The sequence below is a fragment of the Monocercomonoides exilis genome, assembly GCF_001643675.1.
Source record: "Monocercomonoides exilis strain PA203 chromosome Unknown scaffold13-1861174, whole genome shotgun sequence".
Taxonomy (NCBI): domain Eukaryota; phylum Preaxostyla; order Oxymonadida; family Polymastigidae; genus Monocercomonoides; species Monocercomonoides exilis.
Window position 1 is genome coordinate 1,723,881 of NW_027150558.1, and position 23,972 is coordinate 1,747,852.

Here is a 23,972-nt window from a genome sequence, read left to right on the forward strand (position 1 = left end):
ATGAAAAGGGAATGTAAAAACTTATTTTATTCAAAAAAATACTCAAAAAAATGAAAGAAAAGAAAGAAATATCGATAGTTGCTTAAAAATTCAGACACGAAAAGATAAAAAGAAAGAAAAGGAATAAATATTTTCTTTCAAAAACAAAAAGAAAAAAGAAAATTAACTTTCTTTTTCAATTTCTTCAGGCAACAATTCCAGATGCCAATAAAACATCCTGAATGGATGAAAGAGAAGGAGAAGGAGGAAGAGAAGGAGGAAGAGAAGGAGGAAGAGAAGGAGGAAGAGAAGGAGGAAGAGAAGGAGGAAGAGAGAGAGGCAAAGATGGCAAAGGAGAAGAAGGAGGAGAAAGAGAAAGAGAAGAAGGAGGAGAAGAAGATGAAGAAGAAGAAGATATGGATGAGTTATCAAGTGATGGAGGTGTGTTGGAGGAAAGAGAAGGAGGAGAAGGAGGAGGAGAGGAAGAAGAAGGAGGAGGAATAAGTTCTTGTGAAGAAGAAGAAGAAGAAGAAAGAAGAGGAGGAGAAGATGATGAAGATGAAGGCAATGATGAAGGAGAAGAAGGAGAAGGAGAAGGAGAAGGAGAAGGAGAAGGAGAAGGAGAAGGAGAAGGAGAAGGAGAAGGAGAAGGAGAAGGAGAAGGAGAAGGAGAAGAGGAAAAAGAAGAAGAAGAAAGAACAGATTCTTGCGATGTTGGAGGAGGAAGAGAAGAAGAAGAAGAAGTTATTGATGATGTTGTTGTTGTTGAAGTTGAGGTCGAAGAAGAAGAAGAAGGAGGAGTAGTAGTAGTAGTAGTAAATTCTACCATTTGTCTGTTTAATTTCATAGCAAGCAATGGATTTATCATCACTTTCAGTTCATTTTCATCTGATTCTTCTGTTGTGTTTTCATCTTCTCTTCCGCTTTCTTCTTCGTCTTCTTCAAATTCTTCTTCTTCTCTTTCTCCTTCATCATCATCATCTTCTTCTTCTTCTTCTTTATTTTCTTCCTCTTTTCTTTCATTTTCTTTTCTCTTTTGAAATTCTGTTTGATTAACATTCACATCTTCTTCCATTGCAAATCCCTTGTTCTTCACAATGATCGCATCTTCTTTCTTTTTCAGCTTCATTTCTGAATGATTTTCTCTATTTTTCTTTCCTTTCCCTTCTTTTCCATTTGTTTCATTCAAGTTTCCATTTCCTCCTCTTGTTCTTCCTTGTTTCGTTTTCCCCTTCTCTTTCTCTCTTTCTCTTTCTCTCTCTTTTTCTCTCTCTTTCTTCTTCTTCTGATTTTTTCTGTCCAACAAAGAAGGAATTAAGTCAGCAAACAAATGAGAAGCATCGGCATTTGTGATTGAACGTTTTGAGGAAAGAGAAGAAGAATAGGAAGATGTGGTGGAAGAGGAAGAAGAAGAAGTTTCGGAGAAATACGGAGAAATAGAAGAAGAAGAAGAAGAAGAAGAAGAAGGTGAGCGAATGGAAGAATTTCCAATGGATGAGTTAGAGGGAGATGTGGAAGAAGAAGAAGAAGATGATGATGATGAAGAAGGAGTTTTCATCACTTTCTGATTTATCAATGCTTTGTTTTGTGTTGGCGTTAATGATATTGCTTCATTTGCTTCTTCTTTTCTTTCTCTTTCTTCTTCTCTTTCTTTCGTTTCTTCTCTTTTTCCTTCCTTTTCTTCTTTTCTTTCTTCTTCTTTTTCGTTTGATTCAATTTCCTTTTCATCATTCAATTTTTGTTCTTTCTGTATGTCTTTTTCCATTTGATCATTTTGTGTTTGTTCAATTTTTGTGTTAGCATCTTCTTTCTCTTCATCTTCTTCTTCTTTTCCTTCTTTTCCTTTTCCTTTTCTTTCTCTTTCTTCTCTTTCTCTCTCTTCTCTTTCATCATATTCTTTTTCTTTTCTTTCTTCATCTTTCAATTCTTCTCCACTTAAAACACTTTCATTTCCATCTTTCTTTTTGTCTTCTTCTTTTTCTCCTCCTTCTTCTCCTCCTTCTTCTCCTTCTTTTCTCTCTTCTTCCTCTTCTTTCCCCTCCTTTTTCTTTCCTTTTTCTCTTCCTTTTTCTTCTTCTTCTTCCTTTTCTTCTTTCTCTCTTTCATTCTGCAAATCAACTGATATATTGTAATTTTGTGCATCAGACAATAAAAGATGAGTAATTTCATCTGAAATTGAAGAAGAAGAATCAAAAGAAGAAGAAGTAAAAGAAGGAAGAAGAGAAGGAGAAGGAGGAGAAGAGGAGGAAATTGAAGAATGAGAAGGAGAAGAAAAGGATGAAAAGGAAGAAGAAGAAGACTTTGTTGTTTTGTTATCATATTTTTTGTGCGATTTTTGAGAAAGGGAAGTAGGAGAAGGAGAAGCGGAAGAGGAAGAGGAATTTGAAGGGTACAAAGAAGGAGAGGAAGAAGAGGAAGGAGGAAGAGAAAGAGATGGAAGAGGAGGAAGAGGAGAAGAAGAAGAGGAAGGAAAATGAAAAGAGGAAGAGGAAGAAGAAAGTGAAGAGGAAGAGGAAGAAGAAGAAAAATGAGTTGAAACTGATGAAGCTGTTAATGGCAACAATTGATCAGAAGAATGAGGAAGAGGAAGAGGAAGAGGAGGGAGAAGAGAAGGGAGAAGAAGTGGTGGAGGAGGAGGAAGAGAGAGAAAAGGAAGAGAAGAAGAAGAAGAAGAAGAAGGAAGAGGAAGAGGAAGAGGAGGAGGAGGAGGGAATATTGTGGAAGAAGGAGAAAGAGAAGGAGAAGAAGAAGTTGTTGATTCAAGTTTATCTTCTTTTTTATTTTCTTTCTCTTCCTCTCTTTCTTCTTCTTTCTCTTTCTCTTTCTCTTCTTCGTTATCATCTTCTTCCTCTTTCTCTTCTTTTCCTTTCTTCTTCTTTCTTTCTTTCAAATTTCTTCTCCTTTCTTCATCAAAATTCGAATTTTGAGCAATTTTTGCTGAAAGAGGCGATGAAAGAGGATTTGAATGTTCCAAACCGTACAACTTATTCGGGATAAAATCTGGGAAATCCATCGGAGAAACAGGAGAAATCGGAGAAATAGAAGAAAATGAAGAAGAAGAAGAAGGAATGGAAAGAGGATGAAGAATTGGTTTGTGATTGGAAGAATGAAGCAATTTGAGTTGATTTGGGAAAATGATAAGAGAAGAAGGAGAAGAAGGAGAAGAAGAACGAAGAGAAGAAGAAGAGGAAGAAGAAGAGGAAGAAGAGGAAGAAGAGGAAGAAGAAGAAGAAGAAGAAGAAGAAGAAGAAGAAGAAGAGTTGTAATTGGAAGAAGAAAGAGAAGAAGAACGAGAAATATTCAGTTGAGGGAAAGAAGAAGAAGAAGAAGAAGAAGAAGAAGAAGAAGAAGAAGAAATTGAAGAAGAAGAAAAAGAAGAAAGACGAGAACGAAAAGGAAGAGGGAGAAGAGAAGAAGAAGAAACAGGAGGAGGAGGAGGAGGAGGAAGAGAAGGAAGAGAAGAAGAAGGAAATATTTCTGTGTAACGTTTTGATTGAGAAAATTGAGAGTTCATTGGAGAATGTTCAAGTTGAGACAAAAGAAGAGAAGAAGAAGAAGAAGAAGAAGAAGAATTTAACGAAGAATTTAAAGGAGAAGAAGAAGAAAGGGGAAGGGGAGGAAGAGGAAGAGGAAGAGAAGAAGATAAATATTGCTTCGAATAATTAGAAGAAGAATTTAAAGAATTAAATCTATTTATGTTATTATGGTCATTGAAAATGCTAGGTTTAACTGAAGAAGAAAGAAAAGAAGAAAAAGAAGAAGTAAGAGAAGAAGAAGAAGAAGGAAAAGATTTAATTTCTAATTTTGTTGGAGAAATATGTTTTTTCTCTTCAAAAGGCGATTTGTTAGAAAGAATGTTTTGTTTGCCAAAAACATCGTTTTCAAACAGAAACAAAGGCGTCGAAAGAAGATTTTGATTGAATTTCTCTGTTTTTTCTATTTTTTCCGTTTTTTCCATTTCTCTTTCTCTTTCTCTTTCTTCTTCTTCTCTTCCTCCTCCTCCTCCTTCTTCTTCTTCTTCAATATTACCTCCTCCTTTTTGTGTTGTTTTAGTAGAAAATGGAATATTTTCTTTGAAAGAATTTTGAAATGGAATTTGTGTCATTTTCATTTCTTTGTTCCTTTTTGACATGTTTTCGTTGTTTTGCACTTCCTTTTTAAGGTTCTTTTTCTTCCCTTTTGCAGTACTTTCTTCTTCTTTCTCATTTTCGTTTGATTCATCGTTTTCATCACTTATTTCCTCATCTTTCTTCAATTTATTCTCTTTTTCTTTCTCTTTTTCTTTTTCTTTCTCCTTCTCTTTCTCTTTCTCTTTCTCCTTCTCTTTCTTCTCTTCTTTATCGTCTTTGATCAAATCCAGTTCTTCTATCCAATTCATCAGCTCATTCGCTATTTCCTCCAAAACTTGATCCGCATCCAATTTTTTGCTTCTTTCTTCTTCTTCTTCTTCTTCCTTTTCTTTCTCTTTTTCTTTTTCTTTTTCTTTCTTTTTCTCTTTTTCTCTTTCTCTTTCTTCTTCCTTCACCTTTTCTTTCTCTTTCTCTTTTTCCTTTTTATTTTCCTTTTTATTTTCTTTCTTCTTCTCTTTTTTCTTTTTCTCTTCTTCTTTTTCATCTTTTTCATCTTTTTCTTTGTCTTCAGAATAATTTTCTTCTGATTTCTTTTGTTTTTTCATCATTTTCTCTTTCCTTTTTCCTTTTTCCTTTCCTCTTTCTCTTTCTTTCTCTTTCTCTATTTTCTTTTTCTCTATTCTTTTCTTCTTTTCCCTTTCTTTTATTGAATTTATTGTATAATCATCATCATCTTCTTCTTCTTCTTCTTCTCTCTTTTTCTCTTCTTTCCTCTCTTTTTCTCTCTCCTTCCTTTTTATCTTCTTCCTTTTCTCTTTAATTTCTTCTTCTCTTTCTTCTTCTTCTTCTCTTTCTCTTTCTCTTTCTTCTTCATTTTCTTTGAGAGGAAGAGGAATTTGTTGAGAAGAATTTGTTTTGTCGCTTTTGAATGAACGAATTGAATGGAATTTTGGTGAAAGAGAAGAAGAAGAAAGAGAAGAAGGAGAAGAAAGAGAAGAAGGAGAAGGAGAAAGAGAAGAAGGAGAAAATGAAGAATGAGAACGAGAAAGAGAAGAAAAGGAAGAAGAAGGAGAAAATTGATTTTTTATTTTGTTGTTTTGATTTTTATGTGATTTATGAGAAGATGAAGGTGAAAATGAAGAAGAAGAAGAAGAAGAAAGAGAAGAATTATCTGAATTTTGATCATATTTTTCTTCTCTTCTTTTTGAAAAATGAGAAGATTTTGAATGTTTTGCATGTTTTGAATGTTTTGATGGTTTTTGAGTGTTTGAAATGTGTTTGTGAATTGAATGAGGAAGATAATGATGATGATGATGATGAGAAAGAGAAGAGGAAGAGGAAAGAGAAGAAGGAGAAGAAGAAGAAGAAGGAAAACGAGAAGGAGAACATGAAGAAGAAGAAGAAAAATCTATTTTTCTTTTGTTTTCCTCTGTTTCTTCATTCATTGAATCGTCATTTTCTTCGCTTTTTCCCTTTTTTCCTTTCTTATCTCTTGTCTTCTTATTCAATTCCTTCTTCTTTTGTTCATTTTTCTTCTTCTTCTTCTTTTCCTGATAACTTTCTTCTGTTTCATCATTTGTTGAATAAAACGAACTTTTTGAATGAAAATGTTTGTTTTCCTTTTCAAAATGATGATTTTTATGACGGTGTTTATGAGAATAATCGCTTTCTTGTGAATTTCTCCGATTTCTCCGATTTTTCCTATTTCTCCGATGGCTTCTATTTCTCCGGCTTTTATTGTTTATTTCATCATTATCATCATCATCATTTTCTTTGTTTTTCAATGAATTTTGAGTGTTTTTGTGGATTTCATTGAAATAAAATGAATTTGACATGTCATTTTGATTAGAATTTTGTTGAAATGAAGAAGAAGAAGAAGAAGAAGAAGGAAAAATCAAAGAAGAAGAAAGAGAAGAAGAAGAAGAAGAAGAAAAAGGAGAAGAAGAAGATAAAGTTAACGGAGAAGATAAAGGATTAAGTGTTTTATATTTGTATTGATTTTGTGATGGAAATGTGAATGAAGGAGAAGAATGAAATATTTTGATGTGAAAAGAGGAAGAAGAAGGAAAAGAAGGAGAAAGAGAAGAAGAGGAAGAAGAAGAAGAATTCATTTGATTCATTGGAATAAAATGATTTGAACGATGAAATGAAACAGAAGGAGGAGAAGGAGAAAAAGAAGAGGAGGAGGAAGAAAAAGAAGAGGAAGAAAAAGAAGAGGAAAAAGAATTTTCAGAAGAAGGAGAAGAAAAAGAGGAAGAAGAAGAAGAGGAGGAAGAAGAAGAATTTTGCATTGAAGAATTTGTGAATTGAAGAGATTTTTGAGAAAAAGGAAAAGAATTTGATTTTTGAGAGAAAGAAGAAGATAAAGGAAGAGATTGCAAGAAGGAAGAAGGAAATTTTTGAGAAGAAGAAGAAGAAGAAGAATGAGAAGGAGAAGAAGGAGGAGGAGAAGAAGAAGAAGGAGGAGAAGAAGAAGATGATGATGATGATGATGGAGAAATAGAAGAAGAAAGATTAGAAGAATTATGAAATGTTTCGTCTTTTGATTGAAAAGAAGAAAATTGATTTGAAATTGAGTTTTGTGTGTTTGAAAGAGAATTTGAATTTGATGGTTTAACTTCAGATTTTTCAATTTGTTCGTTTTCTTTGCATTTCTCGTTTTCTTCCTTTTTTTCGTTGATTGTTTGAAATTTTTCTTTATTCTCAATTTTTTCATTTTCATTTTCGACTTCTATTTCTTTTTCATTTTCATTTTCCTCTTCTTCATATTCTTCTTCGTATTCTTCATATTCCTCCTCTTCGTATTCTTCTTCTTTCTCTTCGTCATCTTCTTCTTTCTCAGTGATTTCCTTTACTTCATTCATTTCCCCTTCCTTTTCCTTTCTCTCTTCTTCTTCTTCTTTTTTTTCCTCTTCCTCCTTTTCCCACAAATCAGGGGGAGTTATGCACAAAAACCCTCCGTCAAACACCATTTCAGGTTGCATCATCATCACATTCATCAAAACAGACACATCTTTCCCTTCAAGAAGCACTTCTCCTTCTTCAGAAATAAGCGAAATTCCGAAATAGCTTAATGAGGGCTGAGAATTTTCAGAAGATGACACTTTTCTGTTTCTTGACAAAGATAGCAAAAGTGACATGATTCCCTTTTTCGTTATTGGATTTCCAGAAATATCAAAATATTCAAGCGAAGAAAGTGTTGGCAGAACAGAGCTTAAAGCAATTGCTCCTCTTTCGCCAATTGCATTTTCAGCTGAATTTTGTGAATGTTCTTCATCATCGGAATAAGGATTTGTTGGTAAAAGAAAATTCCTTGGATCGTTGTTTGTTTCAGATATGGCACAACTGCTTTTCACTTTAGCATGTTGAGGCAAAGATAAAAAACTTGGCCTTTTGTGAAGAGCCTGAAAAATGAAATCTGAAACAGCCTTAGAAACGGATGTACTAGCAGTATGATTTTGATTAGTGTCTTGTAAAAGATTTGATAATGATTCCTTTTTAACTGATGCAAAAACAGAACGATGACTTTGACCATATGAATAAAAAGCACGCTTAATCGTTGACAAAAAATCAAGTACAGTAATAAGTGATTTAACATTTAACTTTCCTCCGGTTTTATCGCTGTTGGACTTCGATTCAACATTATGAAGAAGCAAAACAGATAATTTTGTATTTGATTTGACATTTGCTGCAAGCTCACATAGTTGTAAGTCGTCTATCCCTGCATTACTGAGATCCAGATATGTTATCATTGAAAAAATCGAAGTAGTTAATGAAATCTTTTCGATAGGCTCATTATCACTGGTTTTGCTCATTTTCAGATCTCATCTGCCACATTTAAATATTATTCAAAATTTGTTACAAGAGAATCGATCAAAACTTTTTTTAAATTTTTGTTTTTCGTGATGGAAAATGAAGAAAGGTTTGACATTTGAATTTATTGTATTAAAATACATATTTGTTGCGTTTCCATACGCGTTTATTTTTTCTATATTTCTATTTCACACATATATCACTTTATAGTTATTATCCAGATTTACAAATGATAGGAACGCCTTTACGACCATCAATGCGTATTCCTGAAGAAAAATCTGCTTATCTAACTTCTAATATTTCACATTTTAGTGATACGCAAGTCATACATGTTAATTCTGATGGTCCATATACTTATGGTGACTTTCGAGTTTACCGCAAACCTCTTACAGCAGGACAAGAATTCAAAGAGAAATACGCAAACGGAAAATCATCGTTTGTTCCACCATCACGAAGTTTATTTTCTACAACGCGAATTGAGCTATCTCCACGAATTCCCAATCGTCCAATTGTTCAGCATACAACCCTTTCATCAGCATGGACCAACACATCGTATTCTCCTCCAGCTTATTTTAGCGGCTCTGGTGCACAAACGAAAAGAGAGCGTCCGTTTTCAAGCATCCCCACAAAACAACAAAATCCACTTTTATCTTCAATGGATTTGACTTTTAACTCTGATGATGAAAGAGAAAAACAGATTTTTTCGAGAAAAAATCAGCAAAACCATAATAAAACAAGACCTTCTTCTGCAGTGTCACCGAGAAGAAGGCGGAAAGGGGATTTTTCAGGGCAAGATTTGGGAATGGTTGATTGGGGGTATGAAGGAGAAAAGAAGGAGAAGGAGAAGGAAAAAGAGAGAGAAAGAGAGAAAGAAAGAGAAAGAGAAAAGGAAAGAGAAAGAGAAGAAATGATAGCAATGAAAGAAGCACAGGAATTGATACAGACGCCAAGAGCATTAGACACACATCGTTTTTCTTCTCAAAGTGATTGTTCAACTTCTTCTTCTTCTTCTTCTTCTCTTTCTTCCTCTTCCTCTTCTTCCTCTTCCTCTTCTCCTTTTTCTTCTCCTCCTTCTTCTTCACGAAGCTTTTCTCATTCACTCACACCCCATTCAATTTGTCCTCTTTCTTCTCGTTATCCAACTGTTTCTTCTTCTTCTTCTTCTTCTATTTCTCCGTATTTCTCCGAAAATTCTTCTTCTTTCTCCTCCTCCTCTTCTTCTTCTTTTCGTTCCCTTCCTCAATCTTTTTCTCTTCCTTCTTCGGATTCTATCAAAAATCAAAAATTAATTTCTTCCTCCTTCTCTTCTTCTTCTCCTTCTTCTTCTTCTTCTTTTGTTTCCTCTCCACTTCATCAAAATCAAACAAAAATTCTTTCTTCAAATTCCGTTTTTCCTTCTTCTTCTTCAAATTCTTCTTCTTCCTCTTCTTCCTCTTCCTCTTCTCCTTTTCTTCCTTCTTCTTCCATTCCAAAATTAGCATTTTCTGAAGATTATTTGAATAATTCGAATTTGACTCAAAAAAATGCTGAAGAAATTTTAAGTTTGACTTCGAGAAAAGAAAGAGAAAGAGAAAGAGAAAGAGAAAAAGAAAAAGAAAGAGAAAAAGAAGAAATCAATTTTAATGACATTCATCTTCTTCAATTAACTGAAAGAAGAGGAATAAACGAAAAGGAAGGAGAAGGAGAAGGAGAAAAAGGAAGAGAAAGAAGAGAAAGAGAAAGAAGAGAAAGAGAAAATGAAAAAGGAGAAAGAGAAAGAGAAGAAGAAGAAGAAACAGAAAAAATCGAAGAAATTGAAATGGGAGCGGAAGAAAAAGTGGATTTTGATGAAGTCGAAATTATGACTCCGCGAACGGGGGAATTTCATGTGCGGCCGCTTCAAATGAGCGAAAAAGGGAATAATTTTAATGAAAATTCAAAAGAAATTAATAAAAATTTGATGAATGAAGAACAAATAGCAAAAATAAATAACAATAAAAATTCTTCTTCTTCTTCTTCATCTTTTTCCTCCTCTTCCTCTTCTTCTCCTTCCATTTCATCATCTTCTTCATCATCATCATCATCTTCTTCTTCTTCTTCTTCTTCTTCTTCCACAAAATCTCCAGTTAAATCAAAATTTCAGTCAAAATCGATTTCTCACAAAATTCTTTCAAAAACACCGCAAAAAAGTGAAATTCATCCAAATTTCACTTCAAACCCTTCTTTTTCTCTTCCTCTTTCTTCTCTTTCTTCAAATTCTTCTTCTTCTTCTTCTTCAAATTCTTCTTCAAATCCAAATTCTTCCTCTTCCTCTTCCTCTTCCTCTTCCTCTTCCTTTTCTCATTCTTCTTCTTCTTCCTGTTCTTCTTCTTCTTCTTCTCGTTTTAACCGCAAAAATGTTATTTCTTCTTCTTTTTCTTCTTCTTTTTCTGGTTACATTGATCCTTCCGTTTCCTCCCTCCCTTCTTCTCATCATTTCAATTTAGAAGACTTAAATTCTTCTTCTTCTTCTTCTTCTTCTCGTTTTCCTTCTTCTTCCTCCTCTTCCTCTTCTATTTCTCCGTATTTCTCCGAAAATTCTTCCTCCTCCTCCTCCTCTTCTTCTTCTTCTTCTTCTTCTTCTTCTCATCCAATTTCTATTTCTCCGGTTTTGTCATATTTCTCCGATGATAATTTCAGCCACTGCCAAACAGAAAGAATAAGAAGAAGTCAAATAGAGTGGGATTTAAGTGAAGAAAGAAGAAGAGAAGAAGAAGAAGAAGAAAGAGAAAAGGAAAAAAGAGAAGAAATAAAAGAAGAAGAAGAAGAAGAAGAAGGAGAAGAAAAAGAGGAGAAAATAACAGAAAATCAAGAAAAAAGATCAAATTTTTCAAATTTTTCAAAAAATTCAAAGGAAAATTCAAAAAAACCAGAAATTTCATCAAATTCATCAAAATCATCAAAATTTGCCAAGTCAAATGAAATTAAGCCACTTTATTTCAGTTCTCCTTCCACAAATATAACCACACCTCCTCCTTTTCTTCCTCCAAAACATAATTTTTATTCTTCTTCTTCTTCTTCTCGTTTTTCTTCCTCTTCTTCTTCTTCTCGTTCTCCTTTATTTAACAGGCCAAAATCTTCATATTCTTCTTCTTCTTCTTCTTCTTCTTCTTCTTCTTCTTCTTCTTCTTCTTCTTCTTCTTCTTCTTCTTCTTCTTCTTCTTCTTCTTCTTCTTCTTCTTCTTCTTCTTCTTCTTCTTCTTCTTCTTCTTCTCCAACGATAATTCTTCGTTCATATTCTTCAAATTCAAAAGAAATTTATTCAAAAAAGAGAAATTTAAATGGAAAAGAAGAAGGAGAAAGAGAAAGAGAAAGAGAAGGAGAAAGAGAAAGAGAAAGAGAAGAAAAGGGAGAAGAAGAAGAAAGAGAAGAAGAAGAAGAAGAAATGTTCAAAAAGAATAAGATGAATAGAAGAAGTATAAGTGCAATGGAAATAAAAAGAAAAGAAAGAGAAGAAGAAGAAGGAAAAGAAGAAGAAGAAGAAGAATTTAAAGAAAAAGAAAGAGAAAAAGGAAGAGAAGAAGAAGGAGGAGAAGGAGGAAAAGGAGAAGGAGAAGGAGAAAGAAAAGAAAAAGAAGAAAGAGAAGAAGAAATTTTGAATATTACTTCGAAATCTGTTGATAATACTGAAGAAGTTGTTGAATCAACTTTATCTTCTTCTTCTTCTTCTTCTTCTTCCATTTCTTCTTCAAATTCTTCTTCTTCTTCATTTTCCTCTTCTTCTTCTTCTCTTTCTCCTCTTTCTCCTCCTCCTCCTCCTTCTTCTTCTTCTTCTTCTCTTCCCATTCAAAACAACAAAAAAAGAACGAAAACAATTTCAAGTCATTTTCCTTCAAAATCTCCTTATCCAACTGCTTCTCGTTTGTTTTACCCGAAAAATGAAAATGAAAATCAAAATCAAAATTCTTCTTCTTCTCCTCCTCTTTCTTCTTTCTCTTCTTCTTTTTTTAATTCTTCTTCTTCTTCTTCTTCTTCTTCTTCTTCTTCTCTTCTTCTTCTCCCTTCTTCTTTGCCTTCATCATCATCATCATCAACTTCTTCTTCTTCTTCTTCTTCTTCTTCAAATTTACAATCTTTTCTTCAAACTCCCCAAAAAGAAAGAAGAAGAAGAGAAGAAGAAAGAGAAAGAGAAGTAATTATTAAAAAAGAAAAGGAAATGAAAAATGAAAATGAAGAAGGAAGAGAAGGAAGAGAAAGAAGAGAAAGAAGAGAAAGAGAAGAGAAAATAAACAATAAAAATCATATTTTATTTAATTCTTCTTCTTCTTCTTCTTCTTCTCCTTCTTCTTCCTCTTCCTCTTCTTCCTCTCCTTCTCATTCTCCAACAAAAGGAATAAATTCTTCCTCTTCTTCTCCTTCTTCTATTTCTCCGTATTTCTCCGAAACTTCTTCTTCACTTTCTTCTCCTTCTTCTTCTTCTTCTTCTTCTTCTTTTCCTTTCACTTCCACTTCTCCTTTTCATCCTTCTATTTACACAAAACCAATCATTCCACAAACACCTTCTTCTTCTTCTTCTTCTTTCTCCTCTTCTCCTTCTTCTTCTCGTTTTCCTTCTTCTTTCTCCTCTTCTTCTCCTCTTTCTTCTTCTTCTTCTTCTTTTAATTCTTCTATTTCTCCGTATTTCTCCGAAAATTCTTCTTCTTCTTCTTCTTCTCTTTTCTCTTTTGTGCCAAGAAATGGCCCTGGGATGTTTTTCCCTTTCCCTCGCCCTGTTTTCAGAAATTCTTCTTTTTCGCCTTCTTCTTCTTCTTCTTCTATTTCTTCTTCTCGTTTTTCCTCTTCTTCTTCTCCTTCTTCTTCTTCTTCTCCTTTTTCTTCTCGTTTTCCTTCTTCTTCTTCTTCTCGTTCTTCTCCTCTTTCTTCTCGTTCTTCTTCATTTAATTCCTCTCCTTGTTCAAATTTCAACAGAAAAACAGCAAAACAAACAGAATTTCATCGTCTTAGGCCGTCAAATTCGCCAATTTTCGCTCAAAAAACGAAAAAAGCGCTTGAAAATACGTGTTTTTCGGAGGAAAAAGAAGAAAAAGGAAGAGAAAGAGAAAGAAAAGGAAGAGAAAGAGAAAGAAAAGGAAGGGTAAAGGAAGAGAAAGAAGAAGAAGAAAAGAATGAAAACAAAGAAATGACATGTTATCAAATGGCAAATGAAAACTCAACATTGTTCAATGACACAGCAAGTATGCATTTAATTAATGAAAATTCTTCTTTTTTTCTTTTATTGTTTCTCTTTTTTCTTTTTTCTTTATATCTTTCTTTACATTTCTATTTAACTCTTTCTATTTCTCTTTCTTTCTTTCTTTCTTTCTCTCTCTCTCTTTCTCTCTCTCTCTCTCTCTCTCTCTCTCTCTCTCTCTCTCTCTCTCTCTTTTTTTTTTTATTTTATTTTATTTTATTTTATTTTATTTTATTTTATTTTATTTTATTTTATTTTATTCTCAATTTTCCTATTCAAATCAGAGCAAATTATGCCTTCATATGAAGTTGATTCTCTTTCCACAACACATTCTTCTTCTTCTTCTCGTTCTTCTTCTTCTTCTCTTCTTCCTCCTCCTCCTCCAACTTCTGTTTCTGAGCTGCAAAAATCGTTTCCGGAAGCGTATTTTGATGCTCATTCGAAAGATTTCAATGAAAACGAGAAAAAAAAATTAAAAGATGATAAAATGAATAATAATCATAATAACAATGTTGATAAAGAAGAAGAAGAAAATGATGAAAAAGAAGAAAAAGAAAATGAGAAGGAAGAAGAAGAAGAAGAAGACGCAATAGCTTTAGCTGCAAAACAACTGAATTCTTATGTTTCTTCTTTTCCTTCTTCATTTCATTCTTCTTCTCCTCTTTCTTCTTCTTCTTCTTCTTCTTCTTCTTCTTCTTCTTCTTCTTTCGAAAATCCTTTTCTTCCTCTTCCTTCTGAAAATCACTTCATAATTCAATCAACATTACCATCTTCTTCTTCCTCTTCCTCTTCTTCCTCTTCTTCTTCTTCTTCTATTTCTCCGTATTTCTCCGAATCTTCTTCCTCTTCCTCTTCCTCTTCTTCTCCTTCTTCTATGCATGTTATTCCTCTTTCTTATTCCAAGCATTCTTTTCTCTCTTCTTCTCCAATGCCAACTCTTCCTCCCAAAATGAATAAAACTCTTCATCGCTTACCAAAAATGCCTGTTCCAACTAAAAAACAAAAAAAAATAAATAAATTATAAAAATTATTTATTTATTTATTTAAATTAAAAAATTTATTTATTTATTATACAAATATTTATTAATTTTATATTTATAATTTTATTATTTATTGTTTGAAATTGCATGCAATCACATGATTGAAGAATGCATGAAATATTTTTATCTCTTTTTCATTTCTTATTCTTCTGGGGATTGGAAAAATCGATTTTCAAAGACAATAACAAAATCAGAAAAAATTCAACAACAAATGTTTTAAATCATAAATTTAAATTCTGATACGGTTGTTGATTTGTATAGAATAATATTTCTTATATTTCTGATTTCATTTTTTGTTCGAATATGAAAGTATGAATATTTTCAATTTTCTTTTTTTCACAAAAACATTGAATTGAAAATTTGATTTTTGCAAAAATCAAATGTATATAACAATATGTTAAATACAGCTATTCAAATTGAAAGAGTTCTGTTCAATCATTAAAGGGATAATAATACACCCATATTAAATGTTTCACTGTAGCTTGCGAAGGATTCAACTTTATCAAGAAATCATGCGAATCTTTGAGCAATATATTTCAATTAAAGTTAAAGAAAATCAGCAAAAATGATTTCATTAATATTGTTAATTTTGAAGAGCTTTTCTTTGCCAGAAGAAAGTGAATTAGATGAAAGCGGAATTTGCGAAAAATGTATTAAATATGTTACAAAATTTCACGACTACTTAATAAATAGCATAATCGATCCAATGGAAACATCTCTTTTGGAATCTGTTTGCGAGCATCTTCCATCAACTGTTAAAGAATCATGTACAAAAGTTGTTACTGAACAAGCCGACAAAATCAGAGCCTCTGTTGAAGAAAATTTTGAGCCAAACGCATTTTGTCAAGAAAAGGTTTGAACGCTTTGAATTTCAATTTATTGAATTTTGAAATATATTTATTTATTTAAGAAATTATGTAAAACCACGCTTGATGCAGATTTTATATATTAAAAGGTGAAATCTTATAAGCATGACATTTTATGTTGGAAACATTTTCAGTCACAATTGATTTTATTTGAATTTTTATCATTTCCATTTAAAAAAAAAAATAATTACATCAATAAAATAATATAATAAAAACTTTGACCCCTGAGGGAATTGAACCCCCAACCTTGAGATCTGGAGTCTCACGCGCTACCAATTGCGCCAAGGAGTCTTACTTGGTTCTGAGCTTTTTCGTTTTCGTATTTAAATTGATTACATAATCATATTTGAGAAATAAAAATAAATAAAATAAGGATTTTTTTTCGATTGTGTGTTAAAAGTCTTTTGATTTTGTTTCGATTTTGATTATTCGAAATTTTTACTTGACTTCGCTTAAATTTTTTTATTTTTTATTTTTGGAGATATGAAAATTATTTTCTTTTTTTTTTTTGAAACATTTTAAATATTTTCTTTTCTAATAAGGAAATATTCAAAAAAGGTTGTTTTTTTTTTTTTTTTTTTTTTTTTTTTTTTTTTTTGGTGTTTCAGCAAAATAAAATTAATTATTTATATTTCTTTTTTTATTCAAAAAAAAAACAAATAATTAATATATATTCATTATCACTAAAATTTCAAAATACAGTTTGTGCAAAAAACACCGGACATCGCACAAAATACCGGACAAGTTCGATTTCACAATAACCACAAGGGGAATAATTCTGTTGATTTTCCTCAAAATATATCTCTTCAATACAAACTCAATTGATAAACGAGACTTTCAGAATAGCTTCATTTGTGCTCAGAAGAAATTATGATTCAAATCTTGAGAAACTCAAAATCCTATTTCTCCGAGAATTCAAATATCATTTTTTCTGAGCACAAATGAAGCTATTCTGAAAGTCTCGTTTATCAATTGAGTTTGTATTGAAGAGATATATTTTGAGGAAAATCAACAGAATTATTCCCCTTGTGGTTATTGTGAAATCGAACTTGTCCGGTATTTTGTGCGATGTCCGGTGTTTTTTGCACAAACTGTATTTTTGATTCATTTATTCTCAAAGAGATTTTTGAAAAAAAAATCTTTTTCTTCTTTTAAGTTTGAAGAATAACTGTTTTTTTATAAATTATTCTATAAGGTGCAAAATATTTTTATATTAAAAAAAAACAACGTTTTGTATCAAACTTTTCATCCCACCTTATCATTTCAAGTCTTTCATTCCTATGTCGAAAAAATTCAGAAAAATTCAAAAATTGAGAAAAATAGTTGGAAGAGTTGAATGGAAAATTATTCATAAAGCAAAACATTTCTTCCCGTGTAAAAGGGAAATTATGTGCATATTCAACATTTATTTTTTTAATGCGAAAAAAAATTGACTTTTGAATTTATGATTCTTTTACGAAAATGAATAGTTCATTTTAAAAATGAAAAATCTTCTATTCTGTGCATGAAAAACTTATGTTTTGTTCACTTCGAAAACTTAAATTTTAAGTCACTTCAGAATTCTTTGTTCTTTCAAATTTTAGAAAAATATTCCTTGTGTAAAAAATGATTATATCATTTTTGACAATTGAAAATATGGGGAGAACCTCTGTGACCTGACAAGTCACTTGAAGCCTCGTCTGTCACGAAAAAAAAAGTTTTTCGATTTAATATAAATATTAAATAAACTATTACTAAAACTTCAAAATACTTCTCAAAGCATTTTGCAAAAGATTTGTTGATAGCATTTGTAATATCTGTTCGTTTTTACTCTTTTGTCAGTGACGGTCAATGACAAATTGTGACAAAAATATTCCTCAACTGACATTTCGTGTCAAAAAAATTAAATATTGGGAACTTGATCACAAAAATAAAAAATTTGATTTTTTCAAAATAATAAGAATTATTTCATGAAGATTTTCTATTTTTGTTATTATTGTAATTATGAATTATGAAATCGTATTTAATAACCCATTTTGGCAAATCATAAATATCTTGTCAGTCATTTTGTCATTTTTTTCATTTTTCTCTTGTCATGTCACAGAGGAATAATTTGTGGTGATTATTTTTGAAATCATGCCATTTTTCGGTGTGTGGATGATTTTGAAAATTTTTTGTTCTCAGTATTATTTTCATTAACAATTTGAAAAAAATTTTTTGTGGATAAAAAAAAACCGATGTTGAATAAAAATAAGAAAATATCAATTCTAATCATTGTATTATCACTATGTTGAAAACTTTAACTGATAATTTTCTCAAACATTCATTATGAAAATATCTATCGATAGAATTTGATTCCAAAAAGAATCACCCCATATTTTATTTTTTATTGATTCGAAAACGAATGAAATCAATCAGAAAAAAAAAAATTTTTTTTTTGAAAAATTTTAACATCGAAATGGAATTTTTTTATTAATTTCAAATCATCAAAGAAAGAATTGTGTTATTGAAATTATTTCAATTTCAATTTTTGTTGTTATTTTCATATTGGATTTGAATCATTATTAGAGAATTGAATCAAAAAGAACGTCAAAAAATGTTTTTTCACATAATATCTGGAGAAAGTGAATAATTTTTTTGAATGTTATTATCAAATATTATTTCAATATGCAAAACTGTTATTTTGAATAAAAAATTATCAAGAAATTTGTATTATTTTCATTTTGGTTACAAAAACTGAAATTTTGAATGATTTTTGAGTATGTGACAAATAGAAATTAAACTATAACACATTTGAAGGAAAAAATAGATTTTAAAGTTATTTTTTTTTTTTAAATTTTTTTTTGTCTTTATTCAAAAATTATATAAACTATTGATCCTATTTCAATTTCAATTTTCTTTAAACACCTTTTTTTAAACCACAACAAGTCAAAAATATAAAATAACTATTATTTTTATCATTTGTTTGGTTGAATCGAAGGCAAATTCCCATTTTGTTGAAACAGAAACTATAAAAACCTCTGTTTAAAAGGTGATTTTTTAAGAGAGAACTTTATTTTTCGAGTTATAACGATTCTTTTTTTTCATTTATAATATCAATAGTTAATGAATTATCAAATTTGCTAAGAACTTCCGTTTGGTGACATTTTGAAAAGAGAATAAAAACACAAGATGAAATTGAGGAGAATTATCAAAACACTGGAGAGTTTGCACAATCATTGTTGTGTTTGCTTTTTTAAATATTATTGTTTTTATTTTCTCAATTCACATCCATTAATAGAAAAAAAAATCCTTCATGTTTCAATTTTCTATTTTCATATTGAACGTTGTCTGAAATCAAACCTCAGAAAAAAAAAAAAAGAATTCTTCCCAAATCTATTTGGGAATTTCATGAAAAAAAATGAAGAAGCAAGGGAATCATTTTATCTCAAAATCAAAAAAATAACGAAAAACGACAAAACAAAATTCACTCACAAACGCTGAATGGACATAAACAATAAACAATGAAGCAAACAAAAAAAATATCAGCTTCAGCAATAAATAATATAATTTTCCATATTCTTAACCAAAAATTCACTGGAAAATGAATCTTCGACTGTGCAATGACGAAATCCCATGATGGAATCTTCATAGCCTTCTTCCTCCATTTTCTCAAATAATTTTCTCTTCACCTCTTTTCGCACTGCCTCCTCGCTTTCCACTCTTCGCTTGTAATTAACCATTTCACAGAGTTCACTGAAAAATTCAAAATATCTTTGAATAGGGTAATCAATGACATTTAACCTGTTCATTTCTTTCAAAAAGAGTTCAACCGTTCCCCCTTCCACCAGATAATCGATGTGTCTAATGTTTTTCATCATCTTTAAGAACATATGAAGACAATCCCCTAAAAACTGAAATTGATTATGTATTGATGCTGCACATATTCTTGTAATCAAAGTGATCAGCGCACTGATATTCTCATCCTTCTGCAACGCTCCGCAAACAATCAATTCTTCAATCGCTTCTATCCATTTCTTTGTAATGTGCACTCCTTTCGTTTCTTCTCTGCTCATTTCATTTGTAGTTTTCTTCCAATTTATGCTTCCCATCAAATCTTCCAGCTCTCTTGCTGCCTCTCTTGCGAAATGCAGTTCATTCACGATCACTCCTTCCAAGCTGTCATCTTTGTGTAATCGGCTTATCAGAAACATCCAAGCAGACAGATAGGCGAGTTGCGTCAGATTGTGATGTTCTTGATGATATTTAACAATTTCAAATATATGATCAAAATACATTTCTTTTTCTATTTTCTAACATTTGAACAAAGAATAAAATCACAAAATAGTTTGAATTGAAAATACAAAAATCACACTTTATATTTATTAATATCGCTCAATGCAAGCAAAGCCATTTCCACTTCTTTCTGAGATTCCTCGTTTTCCTTTTCATTCGATGCAAATTTCAGCAAGCAAGGCACACTAATTGAAAATAATTCTACGAAAATTTCAGTGGCAGCAAGCATAAGATAGCTTTCACAAAGATCAATCAGAAGCTTTTCGTTCTTTTCTTCTTTTTTCTCATTTTCATCAATTATCATCTTATGGATTCTTTCGATCAGCGAAGTATCATGAAGCTTGCAGAACAAATACCCAACCAAAACTACCCCATATCCCAAATGTTTCAGCAATAAACATGCATTTTCCATTGATATTTTCCTTTCTTCAATCATTTTGTCCATTTTGTTGAACAAATCTTTTGTGAAAGTCCAATGAATTGCATTTCCATCCATTTCATCAATCATTCCATTCAATTCTTCGATTTTCTGCTTTTGATCTTCCTCGCTAAGCTGTTTCAGTTCAGAAAGCAATTCTTTGATGTAAAAAATATAGAAAAAATTCGATAATCAAAAATTCAAATGCAATGGCAATTGAAGACCTGTGAATTTTTTTGTGCTGTTCGTCTCCCAAAATTTTGAAAATACATCGCAGTCAGAAAACAGCAACTATTTTTCCATTCACGTTGAAAGTTCACATGATTGGATTGAAGAAATTGGCGAACAGATCAAACTCAAACAGAATCATAAAAAATGTCAGCTTTCACACCATCGGTTTTTGCATTTCCATTGGCTAGTATTTGCAGAAAACGTGATGTTTTGTCTTTTTTCTTTATAAGTTATGGATGAAATGATTGAATCATTTTCTTTGAATTGGAATATCAACCTGCAAGATGGGAGATAGATGAGTGAATTTGTCATGCAAAATGGGATATATTCTTTCCTATGTTTTCAATGTACTGGAAAAGCAATTTTGGAAATCGACAAGATGTTTTTGGAGATTGGTTAATCAATAGAAATACAATAATAACACGATTTGATGAAAATATCTGTTCGTTTGTATTTTTCATTGTTCCATTGATTGTTACGATATTTCTATCTGTTATCTGTTTGGACCTCATGACTCATCCAATTTTCTCAAAACTTTCAATCTTTTCTTTTCAGATAATAAAGATGAGAATGGGGATGCTATGAATTTCGATTTTGGAAAACAGATTTTCATGAACATGGTTGTGGAACAACTCAATTTTCTTTTGAGCAAAAGAGAAAAACATATTCAACTGATATTTTATTTATTGAAGATGAATAGAGGACAGAATTCTATGAAAAAGAAAGTTTGGACAAAAAAGACTGAATTTTGTGACACAAGGGAAGGGAACAGTTTGGAACGGTTTTGGACAAGGAAAGTGACGGGAAATGTGGAAAGAGGAATATTAACAGCGAAAAAAGACCAAGAAAGGAATGCAAAGCAATGTGATTGGACTTTGGTTCAAGTAATATAACGCCAGCCATCTTCTGCTTTGGCAGTCAATAAGATGTGCCTGTGGTTTTTAGAAATATGTTTTCAGCGAAGCACAGACGTTTTTTCATCAAGCTGTTAGGACAGGGGAAATGAAGGCCAACAGATTCTGCTCCAGCTCATGCCTTTGAAAGGACAACAAAACTTGAGAGGATTGCTTCAATCACCATCCATCTAATTTCTTTTTTGGGATTTGATAAACGAGCAGAGAGAAGTCTTGGAACTTCAGCAACAGACTCAAAGTTGAAAACAGAACTCGAAGAAGTCAGAGGCCAAGCAGAAATTGAATGCGCAGAATCAGAGGAGGGAGCATGCACATGCAAAGCAGCAGTGCCAGATAAGCGCGGAAGGAGGTTGTTTCCAGACTCTATCTCGATGCCTTGAAGCAGAAAATATCACATTAACAGGAACACCAACTACACTGCCAACGACTCAGACTCATCCACAAACACACAATACAAAACACCAAACACCCCAATCATCCCTTTCCTGTGGCACACTTGCTCAATCGCACACATCGCATCCCCCAGAAAAATCTACGGAACACTTTCCTGCAGCACAACCTCCCCTATCACAACAAACTTGTCCATCCTCTTTCTCTCTCAGTGTCTGTCTTAATTAAAATGAAACAACACCCAATCCTTTGCCAAACATTTATTCCCTCCCTCTTCTCTTCTCTTCTTTTCACTCTCTCTGAATTTGACTCTCCCTAATAAACATGATGAATCATCATCCGGTCATATTTTATCTCTTCCACAATCGGCTTCCCCCACAATCCGCTCCCGCTCTGCACACAGCTCCACCAGCTCCCCAGTCACCATCATCTTCACCAGATAGTCACTCCAGCTCCCATGCGCACTTTCTCCAGCCAGCATTGAAAGCCTCAAATGCAGTCATCCCTCATTCAGAATCTGCTCTTCCTATTTTTCTCCAAATCAATAGAGCTGCCCTCTTCCCCTTGTTCCTCATTCGTCACCAAGCCTTTCTTCGACATTTCCTCCTGTTCCTCATCTTTCTTTCCTCCATCTGAAGTTATGCCCAAAGACCCATCTGCTGCTTCTTCTTCTGTTCTTGAAATCTCCTGTTGGATTCCATCGACTGAAAAAATACTGCACATTTCAGGTTCCACTGAATGATGCTTGTCTGAATCTTCATCCTCCTTCACAAACCTCAGCCGACTCAGCCCAAGTGTCTCCACAACCAGCGGCGCCATCGCTTCTTCCAGCTTCCCCCGGTTCTCTTTGATTCTCTCCACAAACTCTCTGTGTGCTGTCGGATACCCACATTTCTCCTCATTCCCATCACCTCCCTCTTTCCCTCCATCTTTGCCTCCATCTTCTTCTCCCTTTTCTTCTCCCTCTTTGTCTCCCTCTTTGCATCCCCTTTCTCCTTCCTCTACTTCTTCCCGCTCCTCCAGCACAGCCAGTGCAATCGCTGCTGGTGACAGAACCACATCCTCCATCCTCAGCCCCGCAGCATCCAACCCTTTCTCCACAATCTCCCCCACTTCACACACTGCAATCCCTCGCCCCATCACTTCGTCGTCCAGCTTCACCACCACACGCCTCGACTGCGGCGATCGCGACACCAGCCGCGCTATCGCCGACGGCAGCAGCGACGGGTCAAACAGATTGTAGATCGACGGGAACGCATTTTCATCTGCTGCCGCAAAGATCCGCTTGCTCCCCGACTTCGCGCCCACCGATGCTGCAAGAGTGGGAAGCTGACCCACCAGCGGAACCGAAAGCATCGCAGAAAGCGCCACATCGTAAGCGCACGCAACACCCCCATACTTCACCGCTCTCCACGCCACAACACATCCCTCGAAGCGTCTGTTGCTCCCTCAGTAACAACAATCTGTGATTTTCATACACCCCAGCCGCCTCTCGATGTCGTCCATCGCTCCGGTCGATGTGTATGACGCTGCCACAGCAGATGCATCCGAAGGGTCAATCGCAGGTGCTGATGATGGCTTATCATCTCCTGTCACTTTCTTCTCTTCGCTTCTCCTCCTCCGGAATTCTTTAGCAGACGAAGAAGACGAAGGCGCTGAGAGAAGAGACGACTGCTGCGCTGCCCTGGAAACAAGAAGCTTTTTGAAATAGGCTTTCGTGTCATACAACAGCTCCAATGGATCCACAAACACAACGTCCACATTCGGATCAGAAAGATCAACCAGCTGCAAAATCTCGCAGTTCTCGAGCGATGGGAACAGATGGAACAGGGTTTCTCAAAAAGTTGAGTTGAAATTAGAAGATGAAGAAGAAGAAATGCTTACAATGAATGAATTATCGTTCTGAACCAAAATCAGAAGAATTTAATGAGAGGAATATGAAAAGATCAATTCAGAAATGGAGAATGAATCAGTTGCTGTTATCTGTTCAATCTGTTTGATTAAGGCAAAAATCTCACAGATGCCATGAGGTATCAGAAAGATTCCACAAAATGTGTTCCACTCAGATCTCAAAATCTGAATTCTGTCAAGCTCTTGTTCATGATGAAAAACATCTTCTCTGGTTTGTGGCGTGTTTTCTTGCCTGTCTTCATTCCCCTTTCGAAATAAACTGCATTTTCAATTCCTGCATAAAATATCATTCCTCAAGCAAGTTTCTTTTTTTCCATTTCATTTTTCTCTTTATCTCTCAGGCTGACGCAATTGATGAAGAATTCACAACAGATGAAATTGATCTAGATGAAGAAGAAATTGTTTGATATGTTGTTGATATGTTTGAAGCAGAAGAAGAAGATGATGATGAAAGAATAGAATTTCAATGATAAAAAGCAATGAGAACAATATCTCAAAAATCCAAAAGATTTTAAAAGATTGTTCTTTCTCACCTATGTGAAAATACGAATTTTCAAGCTTTTCTTGTTGAAGAAAATTATTTATGTTTTGATCATCACTTGATTAAACTTTATCAGATTGCATTATAAATTAGATTTTAATAACTGAAAACATGCGTTGTTTATTGCAACAAAATGTTTTTTGACTTCACACGTATTTCAAAATGTGAACCCATTTAATTTGGATTTTTTCAATCATGAAAAGATCTTCAGATGTGCTTTATTCTTTTTAAAATGGAAATACCTGAAGCATTATATTTTCCACCATTTTATATAAATACAATTAATGTTATTTTTTAAAAAAATTCATTAGCAAATTTTTTTTATTGTCAAAAAAATTTCCAAAAAAGTGAAAAATG

At 33.0% G+C, this 23,972-nt stretch overlaps 4 protein-coding genes across 4 annotated transcripts; 2 read left to right on the forward strand and 2 right to left on the reverse strand.

Annotated features, from left to right (window-relative positions):
• Nucleotides 1-184: 184 nt before the first annotated feature.
• Nucleotides 185-7,864, reverse strand: MONOS_13563fu16151 (uncharacterized protein; the record flags this gene model as incomplete). The annotated part of the gene is made up of 1 exon (XM_067866276.1): nt 185-7,864. The coding sequence occupies one exon, from the start codon at nt 7,862-7,864 to the stop codon at nt 185-187; it is 7,680 nt and encodes a 2,559-aa protein (XP_067730986.1).
• A 90-nt stretch (nt 7,865-7,954) lies between these two features.
• Nucleotides 7,955-10,574, forward strand: MONOS_16150 (uncharacterized protein; the record flags this gene model as incomplete). Its single annotated transcript, XM_067869066.1, has 4 exons — nt 7,955-7,971; nt 8,073-9,038; nt 9,405-10,488; nt 10,521-10,574. 4 exons carry the CDS (start codon nt 7,955-7,957, stop codon nt 10,572-10,574), a joined length of 2,121 nt encoding a protein of 706 aa, XP_067730987.1.
• Nucleotides 10,575-11,307: 733 nt separating this feature from the next.
• MONOS_16477 (uncharacterized protein) lies at nt 11,308-14,074 on the forward strand (the record flags this gene model as incomplete). The annotated part of the gene is made up of 2 exons (XM_067869385.1): nt 11,308-13,054; nt 13,335-14,074. 2 exons carry the CDS (start codon nt 11,308-11,310, stop codon nt 14,072-14,074), a joined length of 2,487 nt encoding a protein of 828 aa, XP_067730988.1.
• Nucleotides 14,075-21,673: 7,599 nt separating this feature from the next.
• Nucleotides 21,674-23,190, reverse strand: MONOS_12634 (uncharacterized protein; the record flags this gene model as incomplete). The annotated part of the gene is made up of 3 exons (XM_067865269.1): nt 21,674-22,601; nt 22,644-22,948; nt 23,182-23,190. The coding sequence occupies 3 exons, from the start codon at nt 23,188-23,190 to the stop codon at nt 21,674-21,676; spliced, it is 1,242 nt and encodes a 413-aa protein (XP_067730989.1).
• Nucleotides 23,191-23,972: the final 782 nt, after the last annotated feature.